The following is a 16,563-nucleotide window of genomic DNA, read 5'->3' as shown; positions in this document are numbered from 1 at the left end:
CATCTAACGAGTCAGTGTTTGACTCCAAAACCAGATAAGGACAGTAGTAGGAAGCGATGGGAACAGGTGTGAACACTGCTGAGTAAATGCTGTTTTAATATCGCAGTGATTTCAGCAGGATGCGTCATGACCAAGTAGAAAATACTGCAGGACTACAAGGATGAATAGCCATAATAAAATCCACCAATAGAGTTCACTACAATAGCAGACTAAAAGGGGAATTTCACATTGTGATGAGTTCAAGTGGGGCAGGTCTGCAGCAGACATCCCGGGGGGCAGAATCCTGGACACGCAGCTTCTGTCTCCTGGCTGCCGAGTCGCGTCCAGGCAGTGGGTGGGCTTCCTCACAGGGGAAGGTCTGGGCCACCGTCTTTAGGCCAGGAGAAGTCCGGCAGCGGGCACTGCCTGGGCGCTGCTCTCCCTGAAGACAGGGGCTCTGCGCCAGTGCCGGGACCCTCGGTCCTGGCCTTTCTTGCATGCGGGACCTCCCCCCATCTCCCCCGGCCCCCCCTACCTCTCCCCTCCTCCCCCCGACTCTCCTGGCCTCCCCCAGCCTCCCTCCCTCTCCCCCTCCCCCTCCCCTCCACCCACCTCTCCCCCCATCTCCCCCGGCGTCCCCCCGCCTCCCCCCACCTCTTCCCCTTTCTCCTGGCCTCCCCCTCCCCTCCCCCTTCCCTCCCCCACCTCTCCCCCCTCCCCCTGCCTCCCCCTTCTCTCCTGCTGATGTCCAGCCCTGGCAGCTCCCCACCCCCCTCCGGCCCTCCCTGCAGGGCCTTTGGTGACAGGACCGAGGACCGTCCAGGGTCAGCCCTGCCTCCACCGAGGAGCCACACCCAGAGGTCCGGGGCAGGAGCACTCCCACGCACAGGAGGGTCAGGGTGATCAGGGTTTCAGGGTGCACGGCTCAGCCACCCCACCTCCCCGTTAGGACTAACCAACCAGGATGCCTGCTGCTGCCGCTGCTCTGTTTAGCATAGCACCTGAGACAAGGAAAAGACATAGGCCACACCGGACTCTGATGACGGGATCCATACAGAAACCCAAAGGTAAACAACATGAGAGTGTTGCAGCATTACTAAATATAACACACAGATGCACTATTGCCAGATACAACGGACCAATTGCTTAAAATCAATAGTGCTTCTCCATATTAGCAATAATTGACCAAATAACACCACGGAAACAAGACCTCAGCCACGATTGCAAGAATACTATACAGGGTCTGTGCCAGGTGTAGACTGTGTCCCAGGTGTGCAGCCCTTTTCCAGGTGTGCGACTCTCCCCCAGGTGTGCGAGCCTGTCCCAAGTGTGTGAGCATGTCCCAGGTGTGCGACTCTCCCCCAGGTGTGCGACTCTCTCCTAGGTGTGCGAGCCTGTCCCAAGTGTGTGAGCGTGTCCCAGGTGTGCGACTCTCCCCCAGGTGTGCGACTCTCTCCTAGGTGTGCGAGCCTGTCCCAAGTGTGTGAGCGTGTCCCAGGTGTGCGACTCTCCCCCAGGTGTGCGAGCCTGTTCCAAGTGTGTGAGCGTGTCCCAGGTGTGCGACTCTCTCCCAGGTGTGCGAGCCTGTCCCAAGTGTGTGAGCATGTCCCAGGTGTGCGACTCTCCCCCAGGTGTGTGAGCCTGTCCCAAGTGTGTGAGCATGTCCCAGGTGTGCAACTCTCCCCCAGGTGTGCGAGCCTGTCCCAAGTGTGTGAGCGTGTCCCAGGTGTGCGACTCTCCCCCAGGTGTGCGACTCTCTCCCAGGTGTACGACGCGGCCCCCATGGCAGTGTGGTGTGCGGGGAAGGCCCCGGCTGCGTCGGTGCAGGAAGTGGGAAGAAGCGGGGGTGCTGCCTCCTCCTGAGGGCAGGGGCAGGGTGCACCCCATCCCACCGTGCCTTGCTGGGGTGTCTAAGGCTGCGGAAGCCCTCGGGCCCCGTGAGGCACCCACCACAGGGACAGAGGGGCCCTCGCTGTGAGGCTGTGCTGCTGACAGCCCTTCCTGGAAGAATTCCTGTCCCATCACCTCTCTGCTACGGCCTCGGTCTTGCAATCGGTTTGGTTTAGTGGATAATGAAGGAATAAATAATTTCCTGTCGTTCAGTTGGGTTTCTGTTACTTGCAGCTGAAAGCATTCTAACAGATACAAACTTTACAGAGGGGATTTTAAAACTTAACGAGAAGATATAAAGGGATACATGAAAGGAGGGTGGAGGGACACACCCTGTCCACGGACAAGTGTCACCTAACAAACCCAGAAAGCAGCATGTCAGTCTTTTGAAATTCCAATAAAAATTCCAAATAGGTTTGTGAGTGAAACTCAACAAACTGTGAAGTTCAGATGCAAATGCTCATGTATCAGTAGGTCAATCCTAAGAAAAGCAAATGTGGGGCTACTGTATTTTTGGAGAGTAGTGCGATCACAGAGCCGACACAGGGCTGCAGCTGCACCGGTGCTCGCCAAGGTGGCAGCTCCGCCTGCGACCTGACACACGGGAGACAGCTGCCGCCCATGTGGTGGGAAGACGGCCCCGCCAGATGTTGAGAAATAAAGCCGGGTCCCAACCTCAGGACACAATCAGAGGCGATACTGAAGATGGCTGGGTTAAAGACCCGAGCGTGGAAAGTGAGATCACAAATGAAAAAGAAGGAAAAGTAGATCTCTGTGACCTTGGGGGTGTGGGCGAACTTCTTAAATAAAACCCAAACGCGTAAACACGAATTGATGGATTTGACCCAGTCAAAATGAAGGCTTGCTATTTGGTGGAGGACACAACAGACGAGGCAAAGAAGAGGGTGGGTGAGGAGCCCGCAAAGTCTGCACTGCCCCAGGATGCCCAAGGGGCTCGCAGAGATCAGCAAGAAGAGGGCAGAGGCGCCGTACAGCCAGCCAGCAGTTCCGCGACGAGAGGCTGACGTCCCTGGTGGCGACAGACGTTCAGGTGATGAAGTTGAACTGAATTTTGTGCAGCAAACTACTCCCATCATTTCCAGTTAGAGTCGGAAATCATTAGTGCAACATTTTCACATTAGTGCCAAGTAAACGCCGGCACGCCCAGAGACAGGGTCCCGCATGCCTCCCGCTCTCCCGTGGACGGAGAACTCCTGCGCTCACGTCAGCGCCCCACCTCCCGGCCGCTGCTGTGCACACTGAAGCTGGCTTCAGGCCCTCATGACGCTGGGAAGTTAATGCATTTAATATCCGTGATCAGCTAAGGTGGAAAACCATTTATTGGGCTGTCACATTTAATCAGCTTCCTCTGACACGTTTTCATTCACCTGCATCTGTGAAAGTTTGCAAACCAGCCCCAACCCTGACCTCTGGCCTTGGGATCAATGCGTATTGCCTACAATGGTGCAGGTGCCTGGATCAAACTCGGAAAATCCACCAAAAGTGACGGGGTCGGGGGCAGGGTTGATCAGGGCACCAGAGCCCCCTGGGACATCCCGGCACGAGCTGGGGGCACCAGGACCCTCAGTGGGAACCCAGCCGGAGAGACCCCATCCCAGTGCGCATCCCAGACTCCCCTCTGTGCCCAGGCGTTCCCGGGGTCACAAGACCTCCCCCCAGCGCACCTCCCCTCCCATACCCTACCCCTGCCGGACCCCTCACCTTATGGAGGCCAGGCGGCTCCCATTCAGCTTCAGCTGGCTCAGGCCGGGCAGGTGCAGCCCTGTGGGATGGGGGCAGGCTGTGCAGGGCCTGGGCCTCCTCCAGAGGCCGTCCCCACCCTGCCACGGCCCACAGCCATCCCTCTCCCCCGCAGGGGGCGGCCCTGCCCACCAGCCACCCAAGCCCAGGGCCCCGCCACGGGGCACCCTCCCTGCTCCCGCAGCCCTGCCTGAGCAAGCGGTCGCAGCACAGGGCGAGGCTCCCACCCTCGAGGGCCTCACTGGACAGCTGGTGAAATGGGAGCCCGATGTGCAGACTGTGTAGGGGTGCATGGGTAGTTTCCTGACTTTGAGCCTTGTACTTGGGTACCACACCCTGTGAATGGGCACGTGCATATGGGTGCATGCATGTGCTTGTGTGTATATCTGTGTGCACGTGAGCACATGTGTGAGCATGCACAAGAGAATGTGAGTGTGCACGTGTGAGTGTATAGGCACCTCTGTGAATGCGTGAGTGCAACAATCCATGTGCACACGTGTACATGTGTGCGCATGTATGGGCTTGTGCGTGAACGAGTGTGTGCGTGTGTGTGCATGTAAATGTGTGCTCGTGTGCACGGACTGGCATGTTTGCACGTTTGTGTGCATCTGTATGTGCGCACACACATGAGAGGCAGAGGGAGTGATAATGCAAGTGTGGACTTCACCATTCTGGGAGCCAGCAAAGGGCAAAGGAGGGTTCTTTGTGGTTTTTCCACCTTTTCTGGAGGTTTGAAATCATTTCACAGTGGTTTCAACAGCACCGAAAGAGGCGGTGGGCTCTGCCGAGCAGGTGGGGGTGGGAACCAGGGGCTGCTGGGAGTGTGGGCAGGGGGTGGGTGTGGCTCACCGAAGCTGCCTAGGCTGCACTCGCGGGTGTCCACGCACAGCTCCAGCATGCTCACCGCACTCAGGTCGTCCGCCTGTGTCAGTGCCTGCTACGGGGACAACAGGGCTCAGCGGGGTGGGCTCAGCAGGGTGGGCTCAGCGGGGTGGGCCCAATGGGGTGGGCTCAGCGGGGTGGGCTGTCTCGCCCTGCTGCGCGTGGCCTCGGTGGGGTGTGGGGTGCGTGGGCAGAGGCTGGGGGACCTGTGGCTGGTCCCCACAGGGCACAGCACACAGCCCCGCAGGTGCAGGGCCCGGGGAGCACACAGACAAGCAGGCACACAGAGAGGTGGGGACTTGGGTGTGGCTCCAGGTGCCAGCACAGTAGGAAACCGAAGCCTGGTGGGACCTGATGTGACGGATGACCATGGAATGTGGTGGTGTAATGTGGCAAAACAGTCTCCTGCCACAGTCTGGGACGCCAGGACACCCCGTGAGGAACTTGGGACACAGGGCAAGACATTGGCAGAGTGAGTGCTGGGGACAGAGCGGGCCCAGGACCCAGGACGTGCAGGCTCCAGAGTCAAGATGATTCCTCGGCTCTCCCGGAAGTGGAGAGGAACTCGGAGTTTGAGTCCCAGGCAGGTCCGGTGTGCGTGTGGCCCTCGCAGACAGTCCCCGGTAGGGTGTGGTACCCAAGTACAAGTTCCAAGTGGAGCCAAGCGGTGCACGCATGGCTGCTGGCACCCCAGAGGGTGGTGGGTCACACGCAGGCGAGGGGAGCCGTCCAGGAACTTAGTTTGGTATCAAAACAAAGTTAGTGTCAAAGCAGAGAAGGTCTGTAGGTTGCGGTGGTAGATGTAAACCCACGGTAATGATGGAGAGAGTACTGCAGAATGTTTAGGTTCACAGAGGCAGAAATGGATGACCAGATTACGGGGGCGGGGGTATGCGGAATTGGTGCAGAATGGATGTGGGGAGGGGGGCTTCGTGGGGAGGGGGCTTCAGTGAAGATGGCGGTGGAGACCGCCGCATCGGGCTGGGGCAGGAAGACCTGCCTCGTGACACATTCGCACGGTTAGATAAGCAAATCTCAGGGGCGGGGTGGCATGGCTGCAACGGGCACGTACGGGACCCGAGCTGACGGACAGACAGACAAGCAGATGGAGAGAGTGCTGCGGCGAAGTGCTCAAACTGGGGGGTGGGGACGTGGGGCTCTGGGGCACCTATCATTTCCTACAGCGCTGTACAGCAGCAGGGCAGAGGGAAGCCGGCGTGGCCAGGGCAGCGCGTCCCCTGTGTGTCCTCCTCTCCTGGGGCAGCGCCAGCTGTGCCCGGCCCCTCTGCCAAGATCCTGTGGCGGAGCCGGCCCACGGGCGGTGGTAGCAGCCACGGTCCCCTGGCCCGGGTCACGTGACCCCGCTGGATGCGGAACCCCTGAGCCTTGGCAATGTCTGTCTGTCCGTCCGTCTGTGTCTGTGGCTAACTGTCAGAGACCCACAGGCCAAGGACAGGCAGGAGGATGCCTCACGGCTGACCAGCTCCAAGTCGCCTGGAGACGGCTGGGAGCAGGTGGCCGACGGGGCCCAAGGGGACGCGCCCCGACACAGCCCTGAGGATGAGGCCCCACGCCGGCCCCACTCAGACCTGTAGCCCATCCTGGTCAGGGTCACCTCCACCCACCAGCCCCACCGCATGGACCCCTCCCTAGCTCCTCTCCCCCCAGCTCCATTCCGGTCCCTCCACTCACAGCGCCCCCACTGCTGGGCCTATCCCCAGGCACCCCTTCCCTGGGGCTGGGACCTCCCCATCAGGCTCGCACGTCCCTGGGGCAGGCACAGGGTCCCCAGGGCCTGGAGCCCCCACCACCCCTGCATGCAGGACCCTCGGGGGCAGGTGCTGGGTGGGAGGGGACTGCCTGCCAGCTCGGGACCTCCACAGGGCCCAGTGGGGACACTGGGTGGCTGGGGGTGCGGGCGGGTGAGGGGGTGGCCTGGGAGCTATGGGGGGGCAGCCGGGCTTGTGGGGGACAGGGATTGGCAGGTGAGGGGAAAGGCAGCCTGGGGGTGCACATTCGGCGGTCCTGGGCAGTGCGGGGTGGCACTGAGAAAGGCCTGTGGCCCTGCCCCATATCGGTCAGGTGGGGCCCTGTCCGCCCTGCCTCCGGGGGCTGCAGGGTCTGAGGTTTCCACCTGCCCACCAGGCCGCTTGGGGCCCCTAGCACCCTACCCCACATCCAGCAGAGCCCCACCTGCCTGTCCCACGTCACAGGGCCTGTGAGGCAGTGGAGGGGCTCCTTCCCGAGACACCCACTCTGCGCTCAGCCACCCCTAGCCCTGCTGGACACCCCGCCCGCGGCCGCTTCAGCCGTCCGTGCCCTGCGCTGTGCAGAGGGTCCCCAGGCTCCACCCTCCTGCGGCCCCAGGCCCCGGCACTCACCAGCCGGGTGGGGGACAGGCCTTCCTCCAGCAACGGCCCATTGCGGCCGTCTGCGCCCTCGCTGGGTGGGCAGGGGTTCTGCGGGCCCGGCCAGCTCAGCTCCCACACGCGGATGCTGGGCGTGCGGGGCCGAGGCCCCCCGGCTGTGTCCCAGGCGGGCTCCATTCACATCCCACCTGGCGGGAGGAGCAGAGCGCAAGCTGGGCACGCCGGGGTCCGCAGCCCACCTCCCACCGGCCCCTGGGCTGTTCCCCAGCCCTGTGCCCGATGGTGGGACCGGCCGCCCAGCACACGCAGCATCAGGGTCCCCTCCCACCCTGGGGACCCGACTGATGCAACAACTGCAGCCTCAGCCAACCCAGCTCATACCCTGTCCCCGCCAAGGCTGCCCCAGGCGATCGGCCTCCCGGAACGCTCCAGCCTCTCTGGCTCTGGGGTCTCACACACACACACACACACACACACACACACACACACACACACACACACACACACACACACACACACACACACACACACACACACACACACACGGCCCAAGCAAGGGGCTTCGCTCCACAGCTCTCTCCCCCATCTAAGCCTGGGGAGCTGCAAGGATGGGGGCTGTGAGGCTGTGACCTTGGGGTACTGCGAGGCTAGAGAACTGTGATCTTGGGGGCGGGGGAGGCTGGGGGACTGTGACTCTGGGGAGCTGTGACCTTGGGGTGCTGTGAGACTGGGGGCTGCTTCTGGGGGTCTGTGAGCCTGTGGGGGCGGGTTCCACGGCTGCCCACGACTAGCAATTGAGCACCTAAACAGGCTCCACCCGATGGTCCTGAACCCTAGGCCCAGGAGCAGAGCCCCAGGCACTGCCACCATCCCCCTTGGCACCCCAGCGCTGCCCTGTGCAGTGGAGATCTGTACCTGCGGGCAGCTGCCTTCTCCTGCATGAGTCAGACATCCAGCCGGGGGGCCTCAGGCAGCACCTGCAGGAGAGAGAAGCTGCGACCCAGGCCCAAGGGGTGCCCCCGCCTCCTGCCCGCGGGTGTGAGGGTCGCTGCCGACCCGTGGCCCTCCTCACCCCGCTGGGGCTAAGAGGAGAAGGAGCCAGGCAGGCCCATGGAGCAAGTCACTGCTGCACGGGCTCTCTGGGCCCCCAGGTGAATCCCCACCCCTCTCCCAAGCCCCTTTCCTCCACACCCTGCTGGGACCCGCTGGCCTGGGGTCTGCCCGCTCCGAGCCCTCCCCACCCTTCGGGGCCTGCGCCCGGGTCTCAGCCTGTGGGGTGTGGCCTGCTCCCCGCACCCACGCGCGGCCCCGCATCAAGCAGGCGCGCCTGAGGGGGCGCGTGAACAGCCGGTGAATGGGAGAACGCAAGGGGCCGCGCCCTCGGGCCTGGGGTCCGGGTGGTCCTCACCGGCAGCCCCTCCCCGGACGCGGGCTGAGCAGCCAAGACCCCCGGCCGCGGCCCTGCGTCGGGGGGCGGGGCGCAGGGGGCGCCGGCGGCCTGGAAGTTTCTGTAGCGCCCCCCCCCCCCCCCCCCCGCCCAGCAGGTGCTCAACAAACATCTGCTAAATAAAGGAACGAATTGCCCTTTTTGATGGGTGTTGCAAAATACATCTATTTCGCCATCGTCGAACGCTCAAAAGACAAATCTTATAACTACATCTTTGCAACTGAGATTTCTTCAAAAATTTCCTGAAAGTCAGGTACAAAGAGCTGAACTGTGTGCTGAAAGGGCGACGTCTGGGTGCCGGTGACTGCGCCCTGGAAAGCAGGGGGCTTCCCGCCCCCGCAAAGGCCCTGCAGACCCCGCCCGACCCTCCCACCCCACCCGGGGCGCCAACCCCAGACCCCCTTCCAGCACCTCCTCATTGCCCCTCAGTCCCCACACGAGGCCCCTGTCCAAGAGACCATGTGGCCAGGGCCAGTTTTGGGGGTGCAGGCTCCGCGAGTGGGTGGGGGCATCCACGTGGTTTAGCCCCTGCATTATCCATTCGCTCTGGGCCCCTTCACCGCCCGTCCCGCCTCCCGCCCTCTCCTGATGACCCGGGGCCGCTGTCCCCACCCGGCCTGGCCCCTCCTGCGTGGTGCTTCCCCCAGCGCTGAGCTCCCACGGCCTTACCCAGCCACCGGCTGAGGACCCCGCCTCCCAAGGCCCTGGGCCTCCTCCCCTCTCGTCAGCGCGGATGCCCGGGCCATGGCGGCACAAAGAGCGTGAGTGAGGTGTACGAGCTGGGACTTGGGGTGCAACAGGGAGGTCTGGTAGAACAGCAACCTGGCTCTGCTCTGCGGGCCAGTGCATAGCTGCCGCTGCCACCGAAGTTCCTGTGGGTGGCCGGGTCCGGGAGCAGGGGGCAGCGGGCAGGAGGTGCACACAGCGAGGGACCAACAGCAGGGCGGCAGAATGGGACCAGACCCCACACGCTCAGCGGACCCTCCGTGGCGGGCTTGGCCCAGCACGCAGCTGGGAGGGCGGGAGGGCGGAGGCGCGGCGCAGTCCCGGCTGGCCGCCTTGGTTGGAGGCAATTCTGGTGATCCGCAAGCAGAGTGACCAGATCTCTCACTACTCCCGGGCTCCCAGTGTGACCCCCTCCCTGGCATCCCCTTGGGATGGTGCTGCCCACCTAACCCGCCCCCCCACCCCGACGCCAGCCCAGGGTGATGGGAAGGGCACGGGCCAGGGTGCTATGCTTCCGCGGGCGCCTCTGGCCGGAAGAGGCCGAGCGCCGCCCAATGTGCCCCCGTCCCGCCCTGGTCTCTCTCATGTGCGCCCCCCATGGAGACCCCCAGAACAGAATCTGGGCCCCAGCCTTTGTCTCTCCCTCTCAGGGAAGACCTGACCGCCCCCCCCCACCGTGACCCTAGGGACTAATGCCGGCCCCACCAGGACACTGCGTCCTACTCGCGCCCCTCGGCGTCGCGCAGGGGCGAGGCCTGAGGTCCGGTCCGAGGGCGCCCTCGGCTCTCACCTGGGGATGCCCCCACCGCGGGGCTTTCGGGGAGTCGGGCTGTTCTTCCGCCCGGGGGTTGCGGGCCCGGGCTCCATGGCAACGGGGGCGGGGCCACACGCCACCAAGCCTAAGCCGCGGGGATCCCCCGCCGCGGAGCCCGCGGCTGAGCCACGCCCCCAGGAGCGGTTGCTAGGGCCCGCCGGGCCGGGGCAGTGGTCGCGACCCTGCGCGGCCCGGTACACGCGTGGGAGCCCTCCCCCAGGCTCTGTGCCCCGCGCGCCCGCGGGGGAGCGGGGTGGGAAGGGAGTCGCCATCGGTTGGAGGGGAACCGGGAGGCTCGCGCGCCCCTCTCTCCCAGGTGGGCAGGTCGCCCGAGATCCCCCGGGATTTACCTTCCGCCGCGCAGTGCGAGCAACGCGACGAGAGGGGGCGCGGCGGGGAAAGGACCCTCCTATCCGAGAGAAACCCAGACCGCACCCCGGAGCGCCCATGCGCCCCCGCGTACACCGGCGCTCCCCCGAAACTGGCTCCACGCCCCGCAGCGCGGGTGGGTAGGGCCAAGGTCGCGACGCGGGGGACGCGGCCGTGCGCGGGAGGGGCCAGGCCGGGGTGGAGAGAGTGGCCCGCGGTGTGCGCCCTGGGGCCTCGGCCGAGACGTCAGCGGCTCCTGTGCGCTGGGAGGGCGGCGGGACGGGAAGCCCCTCCGCAGTCCTTCCCCTTTTTTGCTGAAAGAAGTAGGGTGTATTCGTGCAGGACCCCAACGTTTTAGAATACGTTTAAAGTTTCTATTTGAATCGTAAAAAAGAACGCGCGCTTGCGCTTGCGGGAATCTTGTCCGTTCGCCCCCCGGGGCAGCTGTTCGGGTTGGACGTGCCCAGGCGCCGGAATCGGGTGTGCCGTGAGCCCCGCGGGCCGCAGAGGCGCAGCCGGGGGTGCGGGGAGCTGCGTGGGCGGAGGCGTCGGCAGGGCCGGGCTGGGGCTGGGGGCAGCGGGAGACAGGAAAGTGCGAAGCAAGGGCCAGCGTAGGCAAGAGCGCGCGCCGAGACTCGTCCCCCGACCCCGGGCACGGCTGCGGGGCGGGGCCGCCTGGACCGCAGAGACTCGTCCTTCCGCCGCCCTCGCTCTCCCGCGCCCGCGGAGTCCGGCTCCCTAACCCTCCACGACCCCGAGACCCCGCTACGAGTGCGACCCACGCCCACGCCCACGCCCACGCCCACGAACACCACTGGAGCTCGGCCCCGCCCTCCGCGCCGCTCCAGGAAGTCCCGCCCAGCCGCGGTTTGACCGACGGGCCGTTCAGCCAACCGAAGCGCGGTCAGGGCGGAGGCGGCCTTGGGGCGGGGCAGGGACGTGCGGACCAATGGTAGGCCGCGTCTAGTGGACGGACCGACGCGGGGCGGGATCTTGCCGGGCGAGCCAGTAGTGGGCCGCTGCGGGATGACGGACGGACGCAGGGCGGGGCGTTCGTGTGCCCGGCCGAGTCGACGCCGACGCCGTCCGCGCCTCCCGCAGCCGGAGCCGCACCCGCCGCGGAGGGATCCCATGCGCGGGGCGCGTCGCGTTCCCGCCCCGGCCCCAGCCTCCGCCCCGGCCCCGGGGGCAGACGCGTCAGTGGGCGGTGAGTGGCAGGCGAGGGCCAGGGGGCCGCGGCGCGCGGTGGCGTGGGCCTGGCGCCCCTCCCCCTCCGAGGCGCAGGCGCTTCCCCCGAGCAGCGGGCGGGGGCGGCGGGGAGTGCGGCGGGAGCCGCGCCCCACCTCGCCGAGGGCGGGAGGCCAACTTGCTAGTTCTCGGTCTGGGAGGCTGCGGCGGTGGGTGGGGGTACAGGTGAGCCTCGGGGTTCAGGAAGGGGTGCAGGGGAACCTCGGGATTCGAGTGGGAGTAGATGGGTGCCTCGGGGTTAGGGTGAAGGCTGCGGGGGAGCCTTGGGGTTCGAGTGGGGGCTGCAGGGGAGCCTCGTAGTTCGAGAGGGGATGCAGGGGAGCCTCGGGATTTGGGGGGTTGCAGGGGAAATCGGAGTTCGGTTAGGGATACAAGTGAGCCTCGAGTTCGGGTGGGGGTGCAGGTGAGTGTCGGGGTTTGGGTGGGGGTGCAAGGGAGCCTTGGGGTTCGGGTGGGGTTCAGGTGATCCTCGGGATTCTGGTGGGGGTTTAGGTGAGCCTCCGGGTTCTACTAGGTGTACAGGTGAGCCTCGGGCTTCACGTGGCGATGCAGGGTAGCCTCGGGGTTCGCTTGGCTGTGGAAGGGAGCCTCGGGGTTTGGGTGGGGGTACAGGGGAGCCTCGGGGTTTGGGTGGGGTTCAGGTGAGTCTCGGGGTTCATATGGGGGTACAGGGGAGCGTCGGAGTTCGGGTGGGGTTCAGGTGAGTCTCGGGGTTCAGGTGGGGGTACAAGGGAACCTCGGGGTTTGGGTGGAGGTACAGGGGAGCCTCGGGGTTCGGATGGGGTTCAGGTGAGCCTCCGGGTTTGGATGGGATACAGGTGAGCCTCGAGGTTCGGGTGGGGTGCAGGGGAGCTTCAGGGTTTGGGTGGGGGTGCAACAGAGCCTCAGGGTTCGGGTAGGGGTTCAGTTGAGCCTTGGGATTCGGGTGGGGGTTTAGGTGAGCCTCCGGGTTCTGGTGGGTGTTCAGGTGACTGAAGCTCAGGCTTCAGGTGGTGGTGCAGGGCAGCCTCAGAGTTCGCTTGGGGGTGAAAGGGATCGTTGGGTTGGGGTGCAAGGGAGCCTCCACGTTCAAGTAGGGGTGCAGAGGAGCCTCAGGGTTTGGGTGGGGGTGCATGTGAACCTCCGGGTTTGGGTGGGGTACAGGGGAGCCTCAGAGTTCAGGTGGGGGTACAAGGGAACCTCAGGGTCAGATAGGGGTGCAAGGGAGCCTCGGGGTTCAGGTGGGGGTCCATGGGAGACTTGGCCATCGGGTGGACGTGCAGGTGAGCGTTGGGGGTTGAGTGGGGGTGCAGGGGAGCCTCAAAGTTCGGGTAGGGGTTCAGGTGAGCCTCAGGGTCTTGGTGGGGGGATTAGGTGAGCCTCTCCGTTCTGGTGGGGGTACAGGTGAGCTTCGGGTTTCGGGTGGGGGTGCAGGGGAGCCTCGGGGTTCGGGTAGGGGTGCAGGGGAGCCTTGGGGTTTGGGTGGGGGTGGAGAGGAGGCTCAGGGTTTGAGTGGGGGTGCTAAGGAGCCTCAGGGTTCAAGTGATGGTACAGGCTGACACGTGTGTGCCATTGGGGGTATATGTGGGGTTCAAGGCAGTGCCTCAGTTCTGACTGTTCCCTTACTCTTGAGGGGTTTCTTAAGTACTCTCCTGGGATGGGGGGTATTCCTTGAGCTGAGCTCCTGGCCTGTGCACGTGGTGCCAGATGAGGTCACTTTCCTTGCTGGAGCTTGCAGACCCCACCCCACAGCCCTGGAGTGTAAGATGGAAGTCGCTGTCCATTTTCTTCATGGGATGTTCCTTATTGAAGCTTTTGTTGGGGCCTCTTTGTCGAGGATGCTTTTCTTCTCTCTGCTCCTGCGTTGCCTCTTTTGGGGCTTTCCCGGTTCTGTGTCCCTCCTGGTCCTCTCCTCAGATCTGTTTTCCTCCAGAGATTGTACTGCACAGTCAGGGATCCTGCGTTCTAACGCTGCGGTAGCAGTACAGCCCACAAGGGAAGGATCTCTCACTTCTGTGGCCAGGATGGTGCCCGCACGCCGTAGCTCTGTGAATGCGTGTCCGGGGCACGAGCTTGCCCAGCTGCAGGCACCCGAGTGGCCGCCCGCTGGCGCCGGCCTGCCTGGGCATGCCGAGAACCATGGCCGTGGCAAGACCTGTTCTTGCTGGGATGGGTGACCTCAGCACTCGGGCGCCTCCACGTTCGGCTTTCTGCCTACCCAGCAACTTCTAATTTGGGTGCGTGGTTGGGAGGTGCCTCAGCTAGCAGCCCTGCCTCGCGGCGTCACGAGTACAGTTAGAGGGGTCCCTCGGCCGCCCCCTGGGGCAGGGGTGCCACTGAGAGCACCCCGCCCAGGCCAGGCCATGTCCCCTCGCCCCCACCAGGGGCCTGCTTGGCAGCTCGGGGTCTCCCCTCGGGACCACCCTGTCCGGAGCGCTCTGAGCTGACGCGGTCCTCGTTGGCAGGAGCGACCAGGCGGTCCGCCCTGTGGCAGGGCCCGGCGGCGGCGCCATGACGGAGTACAAGCTGGTTGTGGTGGGCGCGGGGGGCGTGGGGAAGAGCGCGCTGACCATCCAGCTCATCCAGAACCACTTCGTGGACGAGTACGACCCCACCATCGAGGTGAGCTGCGCCCTGCGCTTCCAGCCTTCCAGCAGCTCCACGTGAGGGGCCCCGGCCACCAGCACCCGGGGAGGGGGGGGGGGAAAGTCCCAGCATCCGGGCCTGGGAGGGGCTGAGGCGGCGTGCGGGTCCCTGATCCGTGTCCCCTGCAGGACTCGTACCGGAAGCAGGTGGTCATCGACGGGGAGACGTGCTTGCTGGACATCCTGGACACGGCAGGCCAGGAGGAGTACAGCGCCATGCGCGACCAGTACATGCGCACCGGGGAGGGCTTCTTGTGTGTGTTTGCCATCAACAACGCCAAGTCCTTCGAGGACATCCACCAGTACAGGTGCCCCCCGCCCCGCGCCCCCGTCCAGCCGCGCCTGCTGCCCCTGCGACTCATGCCCTCGTCCCCGCAGGGAGCAGATCAAGCGGGTGAAGGACTCGGACGACGTGCCCATGGTGCTGGTGGGGAACAAGTGCGACCTGCCCGCCCGCTCGGTGGACGCGCGGCAAGCCCAGGAGCTGGCCCGCAGCTACGGCATCCCCTGCGTGGAGACGTCGGCCAAGACCCGGCAGGTGAGCGGCGCCGCCGGGCGCGCAGGGAGCCCCCGCCCCGGGCCGCGCTGACACCCGTTCCCTCCACGCAGGGCCGCCGCTCTGGCTCGGGTTCCAGCTCCGGGACCCCCCGGGGGCCCCCGGGACCCGTGTGACCCAGCGACCCCAGCGGCCCCTCGCGCTGTAAGTCCCCCAGATGGCAGGGCAGAGAGGGGGGCGAGGGCCGCGGGCTGGGCCGACGGGGCAGCGGGGGAGGCGGGGGTCCCTGGAGAGCCTGAGCCAGGCCGGAGCGGTGAGCCCGGGCCCCGCCCCTCCTGCCCCGAGAGCCCCGCCCCTCCTGCCCCGAGAGCCCCGCCCCTCCTGCCCCAGAGCCCCGCCCCTCCTGCCCCCAGAGCCATGTTCCTCCTGCCCCGAGCCCCGCGCGGCCCAGGGTTCCCAGGGGTGGGCGCCTGGGGGTGGGCGCGGGCTGCCCTGAGCCGCTACCTCCGCAGGGCGTGGAGGATGCGTTCTACACGCTGGTGCGGGAGATCCGACGGCATAAGCTGCGCAAGCTGAACCCCCCCGACGAGAGCGGCCCCGGCTGCCTGGACTGCAAGTGCGCGCTCTCCTGACGGCCCGCGGCCAGGTGAGGCGGGCACTTGCGGGCCCGGCCGGCCCCAGAGGAGGGGGCTGGAGGGGACTTGGGGGGGGCGGTTGCCCACTGCCTCCCCTCCGCCCGCGCAGGCCTCGAGGTGCAGGACGCGGGGCACATGGACGGAAAGAAGGACGTGCCCCTGGAGCCTGGCCAGCCAAAGGATGGCGGACAGAGGTGACCCAGGCCCTCATGGACGCTTTGCACGGACTGTCGTGGACTGTCCCATCGCCCCGGCTCCTCCTGGCCCCGCGGGGGCAGCTTGAATTGCAGTAAATTATTGGCAGGTCTCGGTCCTGGCGTCTGGCTCTGGGGGGCTGCCTGGTGTCTGCCCTGCTTGGGTCCGCGGGCAGCTGGGAAGGCCGGGCCGGCAGGCAGCGCCTGGGTCCAGCGACTTGGGACACCCCGGGATGTCCGGCACTTTCTGTAGAGCCCTCGGGTCGTGAGAAGGGCGGTGGTGTCACGGGCGCTTGTCGCCCTGTAACCAGCAGAGGAAGCTGAGACCCTTCCCACCCAGGAGGGGCCCTCAGGGAACCCTTCAGCCTCCATGGTGTGTCCTGGGGTTTCCAGCCGAGAGGTCCGGGCTCAGGGACATGGTCCCACTCCCTCTCCCCAGCACCCTTTAGCGCCCAGGCCCCTGTGGCTGTTGGGTCCGCCCTCCGTGTCCAGGGGTCTGGGCTATCCTTCGCACAGGATAGCTCTTGGATGCTCTCAGGCTCCCTGGGGCCCAAGGAGGGGCCACGCTGTGCTGAGTGGACCTGTGGGGGTCCCTTGTGTTGTATCGTACCCCTCCACCCGCAGGGTCCTGTGCCCAGTGAGGGCGGTGCCAGCCGGCAGGGGTGGTTGGGGCAAGTGGCAGGGGGTTGCAGGAGCCCCAGGTGTGTGTGTGGGGGGGGTGGTGGGCACAGTGGCTTCCGGCACCTGCTTGGTCTTTGGGAACTGCAGGGGCTCCGGTGAAGCCTCTGGGCACTGCACCGTCTTGGGAAGTTGGTGCCTGAGCAGGTCCCCCCCCCCCCCCCCCCCCGCATGCAGGCAGGGTGGGGGTGCAGCCCGTTCTCTGGGGTTCCTCTCAAACGCTGAATGCCAGCCTGCTAGGGTCATGGCTTCCTGAGGAGCTCTTGGGCTCTGCGGAAGGGAAAGGGTTAAGGGAAAGGGGACTGAACCCGGAATGAGGTCTGACCAGTGTGTGTGTGGGGGGGCCGCTGGCAGGGGCTCCTGCTCTGGCCCTGAGAACAGCCCTGGGGCTTCCCGGCATGGTGCTGGGGGCCGGGCTACTGACCCCAGAGGGACAGTGTGTGACCTCAGG

At 65.5% G+C, this 16,563-nt stretch overlaps 2 protein-coding genes across 13 annotated transcripts in view; one reads left to right on the top strand and one right to left on the bottom strand.

Annotated features, from left to right (window-relative positions):
* Positions 1 to 10,136, bottom strand: part of LRRC56 (leucine rich repeat containing 56) — a 32,907-nt gene extending 22,771 nt beyond the window's left edge. For 3 of the 8 annotated variants that reach the window (XM_077115251.1, XM_077115252.1, XM_077115254.1), the window contains exons 1-5: positions 9,845 to 10,135; positions 7,797 to 7,858; positions 6,894 to 7,069; positions 4,480 to 4,567; positions 3,592 to 3,652 (exon numbers count right to left, since the gene is read on the bottom strand). In XM_077115251.1, coding sequence (XP_076971366.1) covers positions 3,592 to 3,652; positions 4,480 to 4,567; positions 6,894 to 7,058 — 314 coding nt within the window. In that variant the 5' untranslated portion in view covers positions 7,059 to 7,069; positions 7,797 to 7,858; positions 9,845 to 10,135. Of the gene's footprint in view, positions 1 to 3,591; positions 3,653 to 4,479; positions 4,568 to 6,893; positions 7,070 to 7,796; positions 7,859 to 9,844 lie in introns of all 8 variants that reach the window. The other 5 variants (XM_077115255.1, XM_077115249.1, XM_077115250.1 and 2 more) reach the window with 5 other exon arrangements.
* Positions 10,105 to 15,547, top strand: HRAS (HRas proto-oncogene, GTPase). 5 transcript variants are annotated; one of them, XM_077115262.1, is made up of 6 exons: positions 10,105 to 10,184; positions 13,930 to 14,086; positions 14,239 to 14,417; positions 14,488 to 14,647; positions 15,118 to 15,251; positions 15,350 to 15,547. In XM_077115262.1, exons 2-5 carry the CDS (start codon positions 13,976 to 13,978, stop codon positions 15,235 to 15,237), a joined length of 570 nt encoding a protein of 189 aa, XP_076971377.1. In that variant the 5' UTR covers positions 10,105 to 10,184; positions 13,930 to 13,975; the 3' UTR covers positions 15,238 to 15,251; positions 15,350 to 15,547. The 5 variants fall into 5 exon arrangements, with proteins under 5 accessions (XP_076971377.1, XP_076971374.1, XP_076971375.1 ...); XM_077115259.1 differs by lacking the exon at positions 10,105 to 10,184 and adding an exon at positions 11,348 to 11,444; XM_077115260.1 differs by lacking the exon at positions 10,105 to 10,184 and adding an exon at positions 11,579 to 11,650.
* The last annotated feature ends 1,016 nt before the right edge of the window (positions 15,548 to 16,563 follow it).

This window comes from Tamandua tetradactyla, chromosome 9 (assembly GCF_023851605.1).
Source record: "Tamandua tetradactyla isolate mTamTet1 chromosome 9, mTamTet1.pri, whole genome shotgun sequence".
NCBI classification, from domain to species: Eukaryota; Metazoa; Chordata; class Mammalia; order Pilosa; family Myrmecophagidae; genus Tamandua; species Tamandua tetradactyla.
Note: the sequence above shows the minus strand (reverse complement) of the source record. Positions and strands in the feature narration are given on the sequence as shown.